The sequence below is a fragment of the Hirundo rustica genome, chromosome 5 (assembly GCF_015227805.2).
Source record: "Hirundo rustica isolate bHirRus1 chromosome 5, bHirRus1.pri.v3, whole genome shotgun sequence".
Taxonomy (NCBI): domain Eukaryota; kingdom Metazoa; phylum Chordata; class Aves; order Passeriformes; family Hirundinidae; genus Hirundo; species Hirundo rustica.
This window is the reverse complement of record NC_053454.1, coordinates 49189945-49209791: the sequence shown is the minus strand read 5'-3', so window position 1 is coordinate 49209791 and position 19847 is coordinate 49189945. Positions and strand designations below refer to the sequence as shown.

The following is a 19847-nucleotide window of genomic DNA, read 5'->3' as shown; positions in this document are numbered from 1 at the left end:
GAACTTTAATTAAAATGAAACTTTAATTAAAATGTTAAGCAATATTTAGTAAAGAAGGTGTGTAGCATCTACTTCTCTCAAAAACTTTAGCTGCTATGCAGTTTTAAGATTGCCTATTGTAGCCCAAAAGATTTTAAAGCCCCCTGCAACTACAAGGGAATATAAACTTACAGCACATACTCTTGTTGATGGAAGTTCAACCTGCCACAGCTTCTAAAACAGATGGTTTGATTTATACAGGTGTTGTGTATTTACAGTTTCTTGATTAGTTTTTGCTTTGCCTGGTGGAAATAAAAGTCAGGCAACACTAAATTTGTTTAAAAACCACTTGTTAATGGGACTTTTGATTACATTGTAGCCCACTCAAACCCCTGTCAAAATAATATTGGACTGGGATACTGCTGGTATATTCTTTGTTCAAAATGCAGTCAAAATTGTCCTAACATTTTTTTTCTCAGTTAGTACTCAGCTATGCCTATTCCAAGAACTGCTCTGGTTCCTTATATTTAAGGTTGGGATGAGATTTTACTGTTTCCCATATTATGATTCTGCTGGAGCAAAAAAGGGTGGGCAGGGGGGTTCACAAATTCACCACTGCTGAGCCAAATTTCACTATGAAGAGTGTAAAAATTAGAAAGTTTTTTAAAGACTGGCAGCTAAGAGATTTCCAAAAGGTGTTGTAACTTCTTCCTGCACACTGTGGGCTGAAAATGTGCTGGCTAACCTGTGGGACAACTGATGAAAAGGATATAAAATAAAACTCCATGAAGATAGGAGAAACTGAGTAATTTCCTAAGCTGCAGTCCTGGATAGGAGACACATGAAAATAGACTGTCTGGAGTTGAAGGGACCAGGAAGTTATTGCAAAACCAGGCAGGTTGAGCACAAAGAAATTACCAGGACTAACTGGCATTCTTTAAGAGCTCTGAGGAAATTTTAAAGTAGAATATCTGGGTTTCTAACAATAAAATATTTCATTTCTTTAGTACTAGGAGTTGCGACCAAACCAGGAGTTGATGCCAGAACCCAGTTTCTCAGGCAACCTTGTGATCTAGAAACAGGTTAATGTGTTATCTCTAAGGGACAAATTAATAGAAGTGTTAATAAAATAAGTCTTCTGTAATGTGAAGTCTGGCTTTATGAGTTTCTTGTAGGTTTTTTTAAGAGTCAGTAAACCTGGTTACATCAGTAACTGACTGGGTATGGATAAACAACTGAGCAAAATAAGGAGTCAGGCAACTGGGATTTTTTTTTTTGTTTGTTTTTTTTTTTTTTTGTTTTTTGTTTTTGCTAGTGATACAAAGTGTTCAGGGTAGTAAGAAAAAAGGCTAATGGGAGTTGGAGAGAATGAGAGATTTATGCAGTAATTATGCAGTAAAATGTCAGATGATATTCATTACAGGTAAAACCAAAGTGGTGCAAGTGAAAAAAAGCAGTCCTATGGTATCCAAAATGAGAGGATTCGAGCAGGCTATGAGTGCTGAGGAATAAGACTGCGCAGTTTCATGATAACATCAACTTGTTGCTAGGCAGCAGATCGAAAATCTAATGAAATACTAGGAATTATTAGAAAAGGAATTGAGAACAAAACAGGACATAATTATGGCAATGCATGAATTACATGGCTCACCCCAAAGTTGAGTATCATATGCAGCTCGTCTCCTGTCATCTCAAAATAATTACAGTAAAGCTGGAAAAGGTTGAGGAGAGAGCAGTGTGTGTGGTGGAGTTGGTTCTCTACACAGCCCAATTAACTAGACTGAAGCTCTTCAGGAAAAAAAATTATGGGAATGAGTAAATCACTGGAATTGCATAGAAGGCAGACAGTGATGGAGAATAAGATGAATTAGGGACTGTCAGTTGAACCCTGGCAAGAGCCAGGCTCCAAGCAATCTAGAAGAAGCTTTCCTTCATGCACTGGGGTAAGAAAGACCCTCAGGGTGCAAAAAGTTGATGATTCCTGGGGCAGTCTGGATGCATGCCTGGAGAAGAGATACATTGCGTGCTGGTTTATAGACCAGTTGTACACAGTAAACCACAAGTGATCAGAAAGTAGAGTATGAATGCAGAAAGAAGTATTTTTTATGCTTGAACGCTTTTTCTTTTTGATGCTTGTTTGGTTGTTGTTGTTGTATGCAACTTGTGGTTGCTCCTAGAGTTAAAATACATGAAGATGCTGAATGTCCCAGTGCTCCAATGTAAAAATGGTTTTTTGTTAGAAATTAATATCATGTTATTTCAGTTAAATCCTAAAAGTCTTTTGTCTAATACACTCATCTTTAAATTCTCTGATTTTTCATTACAGGGATAAGCAAATTTTTCCAAGTGTCTGGTAGTCCTGTGAATTTTCAGAAATTATTTTTAATATCAAAACATAGCATCATAAACCTGCAAACATGTCCCACTCAAAAATATTCTACCTAAGCAAAACCATGTCTTGGCTGTAGAATTTTCTGTCCTTTGCAAGAAAACTTATTTCTCAATAGAACTGAAGTGCTTTAAAATCCCTCTGTCAGGATAAAAATGAGATTTCTTTATTTTTATATGTATAGGCACTGTAAAACTGTTAACTGAAAAAATAATTCTTTGGGTGTTAGTTCAATATTGGGAGCTTGATAACTGTGATTCCACAGCACTAATATTCAAAAGATGTTTATAGAAGAGGTGTTCTATTAAAGCAGAACTTTCGTTTCTTAAGACTTTGTTTCCATTATATAGATAGCCATTTGGAAGAATTTCCTACCCTGCTTCACTGTGCAGCCAGATTTGGCTTGAAGAAGCTTGCAACATTTCTACTCAGTTGTCCTGAGGCCACACAGGCTTGCAAAATAACCAATAAATATGGAGATGATCCAGAAAGTATTGCGAAGAAGCACGGGCACAAGGAATTAAGAAAATTAATCAAAGAACTGTCAGTAAGTCCATGTGTTTTCTGTATGTCATCTACAACCAGGGGGCTAAGATGGTGTACTACTGAGATCCCATATTAGTCTTTACAAGAAAATACTGTGTTGTAGTCCTTCTGTCTGAAAATATCATTCTCTGGTCTCAGAAAGAGGGGTCAAAATAGGCTACAGGCGCTTTCTTTGTGCACTGATGGTGAAGATCAGAGCTTTTGTGCTGCTCAAATATTAGGTATGTAATGGAAAGGAGAACAGTGAACCAGAAGTACTCTATGTGGCCTGGTTAGATTGATGCTTTCAGCACCCAAACAATGGTTATATAACAATGGTTATACTGTAGGTAGTCTGGAGCAGCGGTCTAGAGTAGGACATAAAGGCTTCTTTAAAGGTCAGTTTAAAAGGGACTGTGAACTCTCTTAGCACTGCAGTTTTTCACTGTTCAAAAATAAGTTGTTTCCCTGCCTTGGTTGTTCATGCCACTGTGAAGGAAGTGTAAATTTTATCACCTTTAGATGGAGTAAATCTTTCTTCAGCTGGTTAAGCAGAAGGGGTTTGGGGCAATAGTTGCCTTTCCACGTGAAAGGTAATAGTAAAATAGGGGTCTCTGGATAGTTCTACCATGCAAATTATTGCAAATAAAACGTAACAGAATTGCAGTAAAAAAGCAATGTACTGTAGTGACATTTGAGAGCTTTAACCTATTTCAACTGTTTTTGTGCTTACTGTAATATGCACTGATATGATAATTCTACAGTTTTTGAGATCGCAATTGAGATCAATTTTAACTCAAGAAAATATGTTCCTTTTTACTATCCAGCATAAAGCTGTCCATAAAACCATGCTGTCTTCCTGGATCACCACGTTAGTAATTTCACATTTAACAATTTCTAACTGCTGTAGTTGCCTCACAGTCATCCTTGCATTGGTCAGAAACCTCCTGCTAGTAGCAGTCTGATGTGTACAGTCAGGCTTTTCATTTCTTTGAGTTTAGCAGTTTGGCTTGAAGAGAAAGGAACTCTATTCCCTAACCCTCCTACCTGTGTATCTGGCTAGGTGCTGTCTTTGTATGGTCTGATACAGATAAAGGTCAGTGAAATTGTATGTAAAGGATTGGTAAGAACAGGCAGAATATGAATAATGTAATACTTAACTCCTGGTGAAATAACTCAATTTCTTTTCTAAGATGGTCGTATGAGCAGAATGGTTGAAACATGGATGAAAAACCATTTTGGAAACATGGTTTCCATTGATAATTTTTCATGTTTAATGATAATGATTAATTCCATAGGACATTTATTTTTTACACTAGTGTAAAAACTCAATTTCTGATGTCTTTGTTGTGCATTCCACATGGAACTGGAAGCTTCAGAAAATGGGTAATTTTGCTTTTATCCTAATGCACTCATACTTTTATTTGGGACTTCTTCAATGGAAGACAAAAATGCATGGTACAGGCAGACTAAGCTGATACGCAGAGAGTACATTGTCATTCTAGAATCTTTTCACATTTTAATAGACTTTGTCAGTGATGGAAGGCAGTGCTTGTGAGGCTGATTTTTTTCACTCTAAAAAGCATGTAAAGTGTGAGCATACCTCTGGTTAGCTTTTCTTTATTAATAACATTATTAATTGTCCTGATAAAGTCTAAGTGTAAATTTGTCAGACTAAAATGGCAACCAAGCTCTACAACGTAATTTTTCATTAAAACACTTCTCTCATGGTACATACCTGCTATTGTTTTCATGTAAACAGTTAACAGTAATTGTTCTCTGCTTCCCCAAGTGTGAATACTTATACCAGTATTGAAGTAAAATCTACTCTATGGACACTGTAAATATGTGTAGTTTGGCTAGGACATTGCAGTTGTACTACCTGTTTCCAGTTGACTCAAATGGTGTGGCTTACTAATGCAACATTAGTAAAAATCTGAGTGTGCTTCAAGTCTGCCGAATGTAATATGATATTATAGAAATGTTAGGTCCAACCACTGGAAGAAAAATGGCTTATTTGTGTCCCCTGTAATAGTGCACTTAAGCACAAAAACACTTACTGTACCTCTGTAATTGATGGGAATGTGGAAAAGAAATATTGCATGGCTCTGAGCCAAGAAGAATTTAGTTTAACCATGTTCCTGGAACTTCCCATTACAGCTGTAGTGTTGACATTACTTATTATTACAGTAGAAGTACTTTTGCATTTGGCACACCTCTCACTGTTTTAGAGGTATTACTTGTGTTTGGTAGTTCCTTTAAGGAATAGCTCCCAAATACACATAGTAAATCATTGCTTCTATCTTAAAGAGCAGTAGGGTTCCAGAAAAATGAATGCATTAAAACATACATTTGATTTTTTCCAAAATCCTGCAGTGTCCTTCATTTGGTGGAGAGAAACCAAAAAGAACCCAAAAGTGTCATTTTGAGCTGGAGAATTCTTAGGGGAATAAGAATTGCCTGAGATGATTAGAGAGAGAAAGCATCAAAAGATGAAGTAGCAACAACTCAGCTACTATTTCTACCTTCAAGCCCAGCGGGCTGTGCAGGGCTGTCCAGCCCTTTTTGGTGTCAGCTGAGCTCAGTGCTCAGGGCTTTTAGTTGCAGCTGCTTTGTTGGTAAGGCCCTCCAGCTTCCCTGTCCAGCAGGCTTAGTGGAAAGGTGCTCGGGGCTCTGTTGGCAAGGGTGAGCCATGGGAGCTGGCTGGCTTTCACACGGGGTCATCTAAATGGACAAGTGCCCTGTCCTTGTTTAAAGGAAAAGCCTCATTCTGCAGCTGGACACTGACAGTGTTGATGTGGGGAGAGTTACAGCCACAGAAGACAGATCTGGAGTGCCTGGTGGCTATGTTGGGAGCTGGTTTCCTGGTGTGTCAAAGCAGAGCACAAGGGAAGGGTCCCACATCACGAGGCATGCTCCTCAGCTGAATGAACACAGACAGAAGAGATTCTGCTGCTTTTAGTCCCAGTATGAAGTGCAGTGCAAGGTCATTAAATGCTAAAACCTCACGCCCACTAGGATCTGTGCTTCCACTGTGGTAGAGTCTGCATTCTCTGTCAGAATTCCTGCATTTCAGATACTCCTTGAAAATGTCTGCTCTGGTGGGGAAACATTACAATACTTGAATGACTTCTATTAAAGGTACTAAATTGGTGAAACTGTGCCCAAAAGAATCTTCAGTGAGGATTATAATGAAACTCAGTTTTAAATGTGCCAACAGTTTTTTGAGCAAATTGTATTTTTTTTGCATTTTAACACAAAGCCACCTCAATGGGTATTAATTTCTAATTTCTGCATGTTTCATTATAGTTCAGATAAAGTAATTCCCTCTTCTGCGCCATAAAAGAGGGACATCACTTAAGATTCAGCAATAACATGCTGAATTTTTAGTCTTTTGATTTTTATTCCTCTATACCTTCAAGTATTTGATTGTTTTCCACAATTGCTTATAGGCTGAATTGCTTGAATCAAGTCAATTTAAAACTAGTAAGAGACTTTTGGTAGGAATACTGGCAGGAGTCCTTGTGTTTGAGCCTTTGGAGCTCAGCTGATCCAGCTTGATGGCTCAAATGCCAGTAGGAAATGCTTTCCATTAGCCACAGGTCAAAACATATCTGCAATCAGCTGTTCCAGTACCTGTAACAGGTAGTACCTTGTTAAGTGACAGTAGATTTCTGGGATATCAGGATTGTATTTCAGATGTTTGCCTTCTGCATATGCTCTGTCTTTGAAAGGTGTTTCTACACGAGCTTGTTCTTCTTGCCACCAGCTGCGGCTTTCTAAATCTTTGTAAAAATTCTACCTCCAGATTATAAGGAAATCACTGAAATTACGTTCTTTTCCAGCACACAAAGGAAGACTTTAAAAATAGTGCTTAGAAACCTTCTTTCATCTAGGTGAGTAAGGAGAGGAGTATGTTCAATTTGTGACCTGACCATTTAAAATTGGAGGCCGAAGTGGTAGCCGGTTTAGGCATTTGTGCTTTGGCATGGGCATAATTCTTTGTCCCAGCTCTTTGGGTTTCTGATTTCTCCTTTCTTTTAATAAGAGCTGTGTAGCTGAATGTGTCATAGACAGGAAGATTACTGTGTACCACTGTGGTACATCACAGGTTCTAAAAAAAATCACAATTCAGAAAATGTTTTATTGGTTGGTTAATGTAAATACTTTCTGATTGCTGGCTTCAGCCTTTAAAGCAGATTCCTAGGGGTGGCATGAACATTATTTAAATATAAAAATTGAAGCATCATTTCATGTTGTCACCACACATTTGAGACAGCACAAATTAAACTTTATTTTCAAAATAACCTTCTGACATTTCAGAACTGGTTACCAGAAGTCTAAGGCAGAAAAGGCAGGTTAATTAAACTTTTTTTAACCTGCCCTGTCACCAGGTCTGTAACAATCTGCAGCAGAACAGGAGACTGATAGAAGAATCTTCTTCCTGTGCCACTAGCAAAACTCTGTCAGGACTTCTTGTTTAACTTAATTTTTTGTCCACCTGCTCGAGGCATCCTTTAGGCAGCTATTAAAAATACAAGTATTTAATTCTGTACATATTGGTGGAAGTTCCTTGAGAGCAGCATAGATTGAGATTACCCTGCATGGCTGTACAAGAAGCAGCTTGTTTTCTTTCCAGAGTTACAGCAATTCTAACTCTGCTGAGGTGCATCCTACAAAGTCTAGACCCTCAGTTACTGAGTTCGCTGCTGTTAGAAGTTCCTGCAGTAGCAGAGAGAAACACAATCTTGCAGCTGGTTGTAATTTTCACTCAGAGCCTGTTTTATGGAAGATACATGTTTTCGATAGCAGGGGAGGGAGGAAAGAAATTTTTCTTCCTGAAATGCCAAGATACTTTTTTATAAATCATAGAAAACTTAAAGGATGGGCAGAAATGTAGGTTGAGAAGTAACTCATCATTGTACACCTCTCCCCTTTCATCTCTTACTTTGAAGTGCATGGTTGAACCAGAATACAGAATCTCTTGAAGTATCTTCAGCTTGATGAAATAGAAAACAGTCTACAAAAAGAGGGTATTGTGGAAATTGAGGGTACTTTTTGCTCAGTTGTTTTATATGAAAAGTATCTTACTTGGCTTTTTTAGCTACTATTGCCAAATGACAGGAAATCCTTAGACTGCAGGAATCCCTTCAACAAGGATTCTCATCATTTGCTAGGGAGTTCTAGAAGCTCCTCAGGAATCAGTGCTTTCTGAACATAGAAGTATTTTCTTCCGTTTATTTTTAGCTTTGTGTTCCAGTAAAAGGCTGTCTAATGTGGCAGAGCTCCTCAGCAAGGAACAGATTTTTTTCATCCATTTGCAACGTCTTCCTGAGCTATTAATTTTCTGTCGAGGAAGGATCACATGTAAAAAGATGAACAATCTTAAATGAATCTGATTGCTGTCAATATTTCTTTAATTACTTCAAATGCTATTGCAGTATTGCACTGGCTCATGGCTCATTGCTTTCAAATGTCTGGTAGACTATGTGAGAGAGAAGAGGATTAGTCTTGTTTCTGAAATTCCTTCTAATCCACCAGTGAGTCCTTAGTGAAGCCTGCTGGGCTTAATTCCTGCCACAATATTTTAGTGCTCAGAAATGTCAATTGCATGCATTCTTTGGTACACTGGAATTTACCTAGATGAAATGAATAAGTGACTGACTGTATTCTTTGACACTCTTTTGTGAATGGATATTCACAAATAAAATTCTTCAAGAGAGGCTTCCTATTATCAGGTCTCGGTGTTTTATGTTTAAGATTTGGTTTAGGGAATTTATTTTACTAAGTGACACGATTTCCTTTTTTTTTTTTTTCCCCCCTCCTGTGTTCTCAGAGGGATGTGTTCCCTGCAATAAAAACTTGCTAGCATATACTGTCTTTTGAAGTCAGGCAATTTATGCTTTAGTGAAGAGATAAGGTACAGACTGAGCACAGAAAATTTTGACTTCAAGGAGGAAAGGCTAGATTTTTCATTTTGAAAAACCAGCCATTACATTACTACATACATTTTTTTTAAGTTTCTGTATTGACTTTTATTCGGGCTAGAACCTTGCACCTTAGCTGTGATCACATCTTTTGTCAATAACTATGCAATTGAGTGCAACCTTCTTGCAAAAAGAATGATAAGTGGAACCACATATTTGGAAACCTTATTTTTGTATAAGATGCCCATTGAAAGTGGTGTGTAATTTAGGATGAATGAGAACATTTTTTCCAAAGAATTGTCTGATACTTTGTCTCACCTTTCGATATTCTGTAACTATAGCAGTGACACAGTAGAAGTTAGTTATTTGCAATTCCCTATTTGTAAAAGCTTTTACAATTTTTAATGGAAACTTGAATACTAATGAAATTTCACGCAAAATGCTTGTGAATTTGAAGTAGGGAAAATGCAAAAGGATTCTGTGATGATACCTCAGTTCTTAAATGTATTTAGTATTGTAAAAGCTAAAATACAAATTTTGGCAGGTTTTTCTGACTGTTTGTTGTGTGACATCAGCAAAAATATATGGCTAAGGGACCATTTGGGAAAGTGCGATGGGGAGTGTCCCATTTTCCAGAAGTACTCTGTAGGCTGAAAAGAACCATTCTTATAATTTTTCTGCATTATTAAGTAATGAATTTGTTTGAACATTTAAAAAACATTTGGCTAAGTTGTTTGTGTTAATGAAAAAATGCAAATGCAATTCTTTATAGGAGAGAGAAAATAAGTAACCATGTTATGTTGTTGAAGAAATCAATGGCATGCCTGTGTCAAACCTAGCTTCTGTGTCTACAAATACATGTGGATATGAATAAGTTGAAGTAGATAGACTCTGCACTAGCTTGAGGATGTGTTAGAAAATGAGCTGCTTCTGCCTAACCTCTGTCATGAAAAGTGACCAAATTTGTCCTGAAATTCTGTTGTGCATAAGGTGCCATTTTTCTATTCAGCTTGTTTAGAAACTGCTGAAGGTAGAAGCATAGGAAACTTGTAAAAAGCTAGAGATTTTTATGGATGTTGAGAACTTTTAGTCTATGTATTGTGTTTTCATTGTGAGGGCATGAATCTTCTACCCAAGTTACAAACCAGTTGCATGAAGTTAAGCAGGAAATTTTCCCAAGGAGAGAATACCCCACATTTTTCCATTTTAAAAAATGTTCCTATCACCTTTCAATCAATCTTCCTGCAATGACGATATCACTAACTGTATTATTAGGTGTGGAGGTCTTCTTCCTTAAATGCAGACATCTCAGAAGCCCTTACGATGCAAAGAAAAAAGTGAAATTTTATAAAATTGTCTGCTAGCCAGTTTACTGCAGAAAGAAGGATTGTTGGGGCATTTCAATGGAAAGTCTAGAAGCAAGTTTTAGATCTTGCCTCTGTCAGGTGAAGCAATTTGAAGGTATATGTGTGGCTGTCAAGAAGCAGGCTTACCTTTACATAGCACATGATGCCAGTCTGATTATCTGGAATATGCCTTTTGGCTGCCTCCCAGTGATCTGTGAGGAATCGAACATTGTCGTATCTTACAAGTTGTTGAGCACAAAGAAAGACGGCGTATCAGCAGTGTCTTTCTCCAGCCCCTCCGAAGAGAAAAAAACAGAATTACAAAATAACAAAACAAAAAAACACAAATAAAGAAAGACCACTACAGAGGAAAAAACAATAATAAGGCTCTTTTGATTTATTGGGCGAAAGTGAAGGAAGGATAGGCAAGCTAAGGAGCTGTGTAAAATTATTGTGGTAATTATAATCTGAAAGCCAAAACTACTTACATTTTGAGTGACACTGTGAGGTCTGAGGGAAGAGTTTTGATCTAAGAGCTCTAAGAAAAATTAGGTTGAGAATCAAGAATTAATGAGTAAAGTTAGGTAAGAGGCTTGCTTAGGTAAGAGTCCTTAGCAATCTGACATTTCGGTGATCTGCATAGATCTAATAGTGAGTTACCAGGCTTTGCTACAGCTGTAATTTATTGCTTAATTAGAAAAATTGTCTTTGGGCTCCACATCAATAGGATGACCATTAGGGAAAGTCATTTCTCAAGGCTACCAAGCCCATTATATGGAAACTACTTAAGAAAATCCATTTCTGCCCTGCACAGTGTTAGTTCCGTTTAACACAGCCCTCCGAGGTCTCAATTTATAATTCTGTCTGAGGACCCTGCACAGAAGGCACACTCTTTATTTTGCCTTCGATTCTTTCTGTCCCCATATGTTTTATAATAAATGATTTAGTATTTCATTGCCAGAACTACAGAGTGTCTAGTAATAATAATTTTCATTTCTTCTCTTTGATGAGAGCTTAAAAATGCTTTCTGACTTCCCACACTCTACCAAACTCAAAAGAACATGCAGCATTTGACATAAAGATGTCTGCTTTTTTGGGGAGAAAGCCAATGTAACTATTAAGAGTGCTTTATGATATATGTTAAATAACCATCACAATCACTGTAGTTGAAATTTATGCTGCGTATGTAGCAGACATGGGCAGACCTCCTCAACCCTACAAGCCACATGCCAGCATCTTCATCTTCGCATATGAGAGGTTTGGGAGAAGTTCTTGGTCAGTTGTTGAAGGTTCCCCAAGGCTCTCACTGTGAATGTGAGGCCCATAACTGGATCTTAGCACTTTCTGATGATGCCAGCCTTCAGAGCCATGTTGGCGTGATTTTACTTGCTCCTGAGACTTCAGACTATTTTGCTGCTCCTGTATAGCCTTGGGACATGACATGGGAGACATCCTTGAAATATTAGAGAACTGCTTAGGACCTGCAGTTGGCCACCTGTGTGTGCCCTTTTGAATTCCAACTGAGTTCATCTGCTGTTAATAAATACAACTTTCTAAGAAGCCCAAGAATAAAAGTAGGTGGAGATGACTCCTGTCATATGGAAGACACTAGCAAGTCCCCCTTGGGCTACTGAGGCAAATAGAAATAAGGATCTGTGCCACCATGGAAGTAATAGAATCTGCCTCCTAATTGGATCACTCAATCAAATCTTCAAAGATCCTTTTTGATTAGATGTATTTTTAAATAATGATGCCAGTTGATAGTCTGTACTATCTTATATAAATGGGTCAAAGGACTGAACAAAATTTTCCATGGAGACTTTATATGACTGCAAGGTGTCTTCCAAATTAATTAAAGTCTTGTGTTGCAAGGAGAAGAGGTTTAAAGGTGACAAAAAATCTAGTACAGGTATATAGATCTGCAGTCATTTCTGCCCACTGTGTCCCAGGGACACCTGTCATCACTGACAACACAATCAGGGAAGTTTTAACTGTAAAAGCTAGTGAATTTTATATAATTCTTTCTTCTCTTCACAACAGTTAAAAAAGACATACCCAGGTGCAAGGCTGAGGTAATCATACACATACAGAACAAAGATAAAACCTTTCTTCTGGAAAATCCAGAACACATAATTTCAGAATTTTGAAATCAGTCATGATTGGTGAGAACTGTTTGTATCATTTTTTCTAGATTATTAATTAAAGACTAGGGGTTTTATTTTTATCTTCTTTTGTGCATAAAAAAATGCACCCATGTAATGCAGAGAGAAAGATTACATTTCCTACTAGATTTTTATTAAATAAAATAACAAAGAAACAAGTTTGCATGTACAGTACATTGGAACTGTGTTCATTACAATTCAGTTAACATTGAAATATTAATTGAAAACTGCTTATTTGTTTAGATAGTAACTGTAGATTAATCCACAGATTTCTCTGATTGGGGGAAGCTTTGTGTTAGATTGGTACACGTATTGCTGTAATGGTCTTATCAGTGTTATTGATTCTATTGGTACTACACCAAGCTGATAACAGGACAGTATAGAGGATAGAAATGTGGTTTAGAATGGCCCCTGAGTGATTTGGAGTGTAAATATTTCCATGGTTGTTGATGTCTTCAATTTTTGATCTCAGCATTGAAAGGAAATACATATGAACATCCCTTTATCTGAATTGGTGTCAATAGTGTGATTTAACAAAGTAATTTTAGTCTTTGGCTCATAACATTTGCAATTCTGTTTTTAGCTAAACACTTGGTAATTCTAAATATGTTCTTTGTTTTATCCTTCGAGTGTTGCTTTGGATGTAATATTGACATATTGGTGTAGCTTATATGTAAAAGTACTTGGCGATCTTTCCTAGAGCTCAGATGCATGAAACTTTATGCATTAAAATGTGATGTTATGAATTACAACTAGAATTATCTCACATTACAAAAATCTGCTAGTGTTTGTCATTCTGTACATCAATGGTTAATTGCTGAACTGTATACTAAATTTTTATCCCAGCTCCTGTCTCTTTTAAGCATTGTTTGCTCAGAGTATGCTAATTTTTTTCAAGATTAGAGTTAGAAGTTTATTTGGTAAATATACAAATTAGACAGATTAGTTACCCTCTGTTCCTGTCACCTTTAATGGTCTGAAGAAATGACTGGAAATCTAAGTTCAGAAAACCCAAGAAAAATGTTGCCCATTAAGATCATAAATTATGTCCGGGTACAGAAGAAGGATAGAGACAAATTATTTGAATCACAAACTTAATATGTTTTATTCCTCAATTTTACTCTCCGTAGCTACTGAGAGAGTGAATGTCAGAGCTGTGCCCTCCTGTGTATTTGCCAGCCTCTGAGTCGGGATCTGCCTCTCAGTTACTCCCATCTCAGGCAATCTCTGAAACAGGGCAGAGCCATGAAGGTCTAACATACCTTCCTCAATAAAATATCATATTCTCTTTGGGCTTTTTAACCTATTTCTCATTATAATAACATTTTTTGATACACTGTGGATTAGGAATGAGATGCAAGTTCAGTGTAGGTTTTCCCCATTAACATTAGGATAGTATTTATTTTAACATTATCCATAAGAACTTTACACACACACACACACACAAAAAAAATCCAAACAATAACAACAAAAAAAAACCACTCAAAAATAATAACAGTGATGTGCAGCTTTTGAATAGCGTTTGCTGGAACACAAAATTTTGTGTCTCTTTTGTGATGGTGGATCTTCTTTCCCTTTTTCGGTCTGTACATGATGATTAGATGTTATGGCTGGGTGAGGCTGGTTAGTTTGAGATGGAAGAGGTCTAAATGTTGTCCAGGAAAAGTCTTTATGTTCTGGGAGAAGCCTTTAATAGATATAATTCTGGGTAACAAGATATTTTGTTGAGTTGGGTTGGGTTCAATTATGTGAAAAAGCTAATTTTTTCCTAAGAGTGTCTCTTGAAGACAAGTTTCATTTTTTGTCAGTCCCCTTCTTCTGTGTTTTTACAATTACTTTAACTTCATGCACTGAAAGCTGGTAAAAAAATTGTTGATTTGTCAAGCACCTTTAAACCAGCCTCTGTTTCAGCTTAGTCTTGCACTGTGCTTTGCACTCTGGCAGACTTATTCAGTCTTTGAGGCTACTCAGCAGAGTATTAGACCTTTAAACCATCACAGGTTCAATGGATGCCACTAGGACTTCGGAATGGAGAAGATCTCCTTCAGAAAAGTCCTTCAGAACTTCTCAAAAAAAACCCCTCCTTTCCCTAATCCTTTTATATGAAAAGGGACGGAATAAGAAAAAAAATGAAATTAAAGCAAAGGAATGATTAGGTCAGAGTCCTATGATTATTTGCAAAGGAGAGGACAGTGCTTAGCAGAAGGCAAAATGTAGATGAGACATTAATCCATGGGCTGTACCAGGACCCACAGGGAGGAGGAGGATTCATTGCAGAAATTTACTCTGATTTCTATGCTATCAACCAATTCTATTTCAAAGCATTTATGTATGTAAAATTTAGGTTGGTAATAGATAATTTTGTTTGTTTTGTCTTCCCCACAGCAAGATTTCTGGTACTTTATCTATTAATGGAATAGTGAGGGATTTTTGGGCATCTACCCAATTCTTTATAATTTTGGCAAGTGGCAGTTTGTGTGTGAGCTTATATTCTTTGGGCTGACTAAATAGATGATTCTGTTCCAGGAGACTTGGTAGATAAAGAATCAAACTCCCAGCTGAGCACAAAATTATCAAAGTAATTTTTTTGTTAGACATAAACAGTGTAAGCCACTGTTTTGATTATTTTAAATATATATTTGGTTTATCAATTTGTTCACAATTACTGCATTTGCTGTGACTTTGTTCCATAGTTCCAATGCCTCAATAAACTTGTAGTAGTTCAGGTGCTTTCACTGTAATTTCTTCTTTGTCATTTTTTGTCTCAGTCAAAATTATGTTAATTTTTCTCTTGATCAAGGTAGTGCAACACTTAATAAGAAAAAGATTAACACCTTTGGGGCTGTTAGATTTTATGTTCTACACAGAAGTAATGGGAAGGTGCTTTCTAGGATTTGAAAAAAATAAAGGGAGTAGAAATCTGGAAGTCACATATGCATAGGTTTTTTTTTATGTTATGAGAGTTTTTTGGTTATTGCTACCTAAATTGTATATGCTAATATAATGATGATGTTCTTATAAGATGATGTTGTATTAATTATGTATGACATGTGGATATGTTAAGAAGGTGTAAAGCTATTTTCATCTGCTGTTAATTTTCTCTGACTTAGTAGTGCTGACTGGTGGAATTGGAACATGACAGAGCTGTTGTTCAGCCTTACATGTTCTTATTCCACATAGAGAAATGTTTTGCACTTTCCCATCAGAAGAGTCTCTTCTAGTTTCGGATATGGGTCCTGACTTCTCTCTTCCCCTTTGTAACTCCGCTTAATGTCCTCAGAGGGGTTCGCAGTACATCTAAGTGATAATATGCTTGGAAAGTACCCTGAAATAGCTTCTAGGTCTGGAAAAAAGGCACCAAATCTGCCCTTTTGAAGTAATGGGTTACCCTGTCTGATACTACTTGTGTTGCTTATCAGCACACAAAGAGGAAAGAAAAAATGGCTGAAGCAGAGGCTGGAGGATAGCTTCACCTGACATTTTCTGTGATAGCAAGCCACAGTCATCTGCTCCAAGAACAGCTGTATTTCTGTCTGTTTGCCACACTTCAAGGAATATCAAGGCAGCCAGGGATTTGATGTTCAGATCACAAAGACCTGATTGTTTATTGAACACAGGGCACTTGAGCTAGGCCATTACCTAATTGGATGGTAATACAAGTTAGAGCATTATTTCTGAAGAGAAGGAATCTGTTTGTATAACACATTCCATGTCTTTCTGGCTGTGGAGAGAAAAGCAGACAGTGCTCTGAGAAAACAACGCAGCTGGCCTAGAAAAGGGGAGAGAAGAGGGGGAAGGAAAAAAAAAAAAAAAAGAAAGGAGAGGTTCTGCAGTTAATAGTGATGGACAAAGAGGGATAAGAGCATTTTGTTCTGGTTTTGTATGCTAGTGTGGGTGTTATCAAAAATTTTGCAACTAAACACATTCTCCAAGTGAATCAATGTGTTTTTCAAGGAAATTACTGGAAAGGTTAATCAGCTTCATAGGAAAGGAGACATGACTGCTAAATTCAAAATTAAAATTCAAGTCTTTCTTTCTTGTGAATTCATGGGAAAAGTAGCCTTCTTACCAGAAACTCTTGTTTCTTGTTGCAGACACACTTTTTTGATCATACTGAACCTCTAAGTGAAATACACTATTCTCTAAATAGCAAACAGCAGCTGTTCTACATACAGATCTTGTGATTAAACTTCTGTATCTTCATCTCCTCACTTAGCTAAATAAATATAGTTCCCTCAAGAAATTATCTCTGGCATGTTGTAGCTGGCAGTGCAAGGTGTTCCTGTGTCTGCATATGTGTACCCTCTAGATGTCCTTAAAAAAAAATTGAGCACTTACATGACAGCATAGAAAATTAATTTTATGCACTCTAGGTAAGTCTGCAGTATTAAAAACTGGTAGACAGGATGATATTATTTGACAATAAGTATGTTTTCAGTGCTTCCAAATCTTAGTCCTGCTGTAAATCTAGTAGTAGATTGGAGATGGACAGCTACACAGGAATATATCTAAAAAATTACTTATGTAAACCTCTGTTTGCAGATCAGATATATTGAGAAATGATACCTGCGCAGGTGGGCTCAAATAAAGGAAAAGTTTCACACTTGTAAGCGTGAAGGACTGAGGAAGTAAAAACTGTTTTTGCAGAAGTAAAATTTATTTTGAAAGTTAAGAAGTCTAGATAGATTTTTGCATTTGTTTTGGTGTGTTTTGCCTGGTACAGTTTCTCTTCGTCCTTCTCCTTGCCACAAAGTTTGTGGATGTGTATGTGGTTTAAGGACTTAAAGAATTCTCATTCTATGAATTCCACTGTGTATTACATTGATAGTTTGAAAACATTTTTTAGATTAATTATGTTAAGCATACAGTCACAAAAATCACAACTTTATTACAGGAACAGAGTAACTTTGGTGGCAACTGAGCTCTGTTATCTATTCACTTACAATTAGATGATTCATTATTTATTCTGTAATTTGCTATGTCTTTATCTAAAAGCAAAGAATAGCTAGATCTAGGTGATGAAAAACAGTGGCAATCTATATAGAAAATATCAGAAGGAAGTACTTCTGAACAAGATTAGTCCTGGAAACTATATTTTGCATCTGGTGGAAACAGCATGACAGGGCTCCTCCTTGTTTTTTGTACTGCCGTGACCAATAAAACATAGTCAGTAGAAAAAGGTTTGTGCTTTTTTTGGCTTCTGAGTCATGTCCAAAATTGAATTGCACATGTTACCTTGTCTCTTGTTTTCATAAGGAACTGTAGGCTGTTCTCCACAAAACTGGAGGAAGTGGCTGGTGTGTTGTCAAGTATGCAGTGAGAAGGCAAGGGTTTTTGAGAGGCCAGACTGCGTATCAGGAGCTTGAGGAGAGGTTATCGTTCTCCAATCTGTGTTCTACAAACTAGTTGTCTATGAGGGAAAAAGTAAGGCAAAGGAAAGAGATTGCTTTCCCTGCCACTTTTTCTGCTTTGCCCCACTTCTCCTCCTTCTTAGGATGATTCTCTGAAGGATTCGGAGAGCAGCAGATTGTGCAAGTCTATTTCTGTGTTTTCACTTCCCAAATCTTGCAGTATTATCAAGATGTTTTGATTGGGGCTTTCTAAATGGTGTTTACTGTAGCTGATGATTCAGTCACAGCTGTTTCAGTAACTGTTACTGTATTATTTATACATTTCAAACGAAACAGACAAATTAAGTTTGGCAGGGATTCTTGCAGTAGGAGCTCAAGATTTGTAACTGGTGCAGGAGTCCCTCTCTCTCTGGTGAAATCGCAGGATAAAGAAGGAGTTTTGACTTCAAGGAACATCATGATTTTAATTTCTTAAGTTAAGAATATAATTGTGGATCTGCCATGTCTCCTACCAACGGAGCAATGGAGGGAGGAATCTCCCTGTCCTTTTCCTGCTTCAGTGTGAGGGGAGGAATGATTTGGGCACAGCTATCCAGACCAGGTTCCCTTATGTTATAGCATACACTCAGAAGATCGTTCTTGTCTGGGATCGCAGGAAAAGCCCAGCATTTAGACATTGAGAGAAATTTAGGACTACCTGCAGAAAATTCTGCCAGCAGAACTTTTACCACCCCCTTTTGATGCTGATAAATTGCATAAATGAATTTGTGATTTTTATACTGCAGCGCTTTGGAAACTTAGACTAATACTCATTTACTGAGGATTTCAGAGTAATATCATGGAATTTGTTACTATCAGAACTGCTGGGGCTTGTGCAGAAGGTTCCTTCTGGTTCCATTTTTGCATGGTAGTGTGCATATTTTTAATCCAGTCTAGAGACCAGTGCCTATCTGAATTTGCTAATTTGATGTTTGCTAATCCATATTTGGGGGCTGGGATTCCCCACTCTCTTCTGGGTTACTCATTTCACGAACAGAGATGAGTCATCCTCTTCTTGTGAGACTATTAACACTCTTGGCACTAGAAATGGAACTAAATCACACAGGAGGTTCTGCAGAATCTTATGATAAGAAGAATGCATACTAGTTGTCACTGATTCAATTGCTTGGGGAAATAGCTGCATCACTTAATGGTTCAGAGTTGAGGAGGCTGAGAGAAAAGAAACTTGACAGATGTGAATTTAAATGCAAATTATTGGGTTTTAGCCTAATGGTAAGAATTACTGGCTTTTAGTTCTGAACCCACAATAATTTTAACTAATATAGCACCATATTATGTCCAATCATTGGTAATATGCTCTAACATTAGTGATGGTGATAATGTATTATCCTTATGCTTGATTATTCATCAAATTAATCCCTTGGATATTTCTTTAATTTCATTTCCCTTACTCCTGGAGTTAGTCTGTCTTTAGCCTGTTGTATGCAGGAGACCTGCCTACCATTAGCAAATTTTAATGATTTCTCAGTTACAAAGAATTAATTTTTGCTTTTCCAGAAAGGCCTCTGTATTAGTAGAGAACTTCCTCTTTATAAGATACATTTAAGGGAGCTGAAATGTTAGACATACAAACCTGCTGCAGATATATTTCTGAAAACAAAAAAACAGTATTTAGGAAGAAAAAAAATTGCTGTGGTCCTTTATGAAGTGTTTTGTGTTTCCTCCTTTTTGGAAATGCTGAAACATCAGAAATGGGTACTAGTTGATGCAAGCAGAGTAAGGCTTTCAGAGAGTGAAATATCCCATCATGGAGTCACCAGCATTATTTGTTATGGCACTTTGATGGCAGATTTTAGTAGTGACTCTCATTTACACCCGTATAAGAGATTACAACCAAGACAAACAGGCTGGTAAGGAGTGTCTTCTCTATAATGCCCTGTCATCTCTCTCTGCTGTATAACAATATTTAACAAAATGCCTTTCTCTGGATACTTTAATAACTGCTAGTTGAGCAACTTCATTCCCAGGAGTTGCATATTTGTTCACTGGGGCTTTTTTCCTATCTATTTATTTGTCTTAAGCTGTGAGCAAAACAATGCAGGGCTTCAATAAAGTCAATGAAAAGATGATGGTGAACTTGTAAGGAATAGGAGATCTCTCAGAGAACA

The 19847-nt window shown here is 37.1% G+C and overlaps 1 protein-coding gene across 4 annotated transcripts in view; it reads left to right on the top strand.

Annotated features, from left to right (window-relative positions):
* BANK1 (B cell scaffold protein with ankyrin repeats 1) overlaps nucleotides 1-19847 on the top strand; it is a 134724-nt gene that overhangs the window by 53946 nt on the left and 60931 nt on the right. For all 4 annotated transcript variants that reach the window (XM_040065843.1, XM_040065841.1, XM_040065840.1 and 1 more), the window contains exon 8: nucleotides 2719-2915. In XM_040065843.1, coding sequence (XP_039921777.1) covers nucleotides 2719-2915 — 197 coding nt within the window. The remainder of the gene's footprint in view (nucleotides 1-2718; nucleotides 2916-19847) is intronic.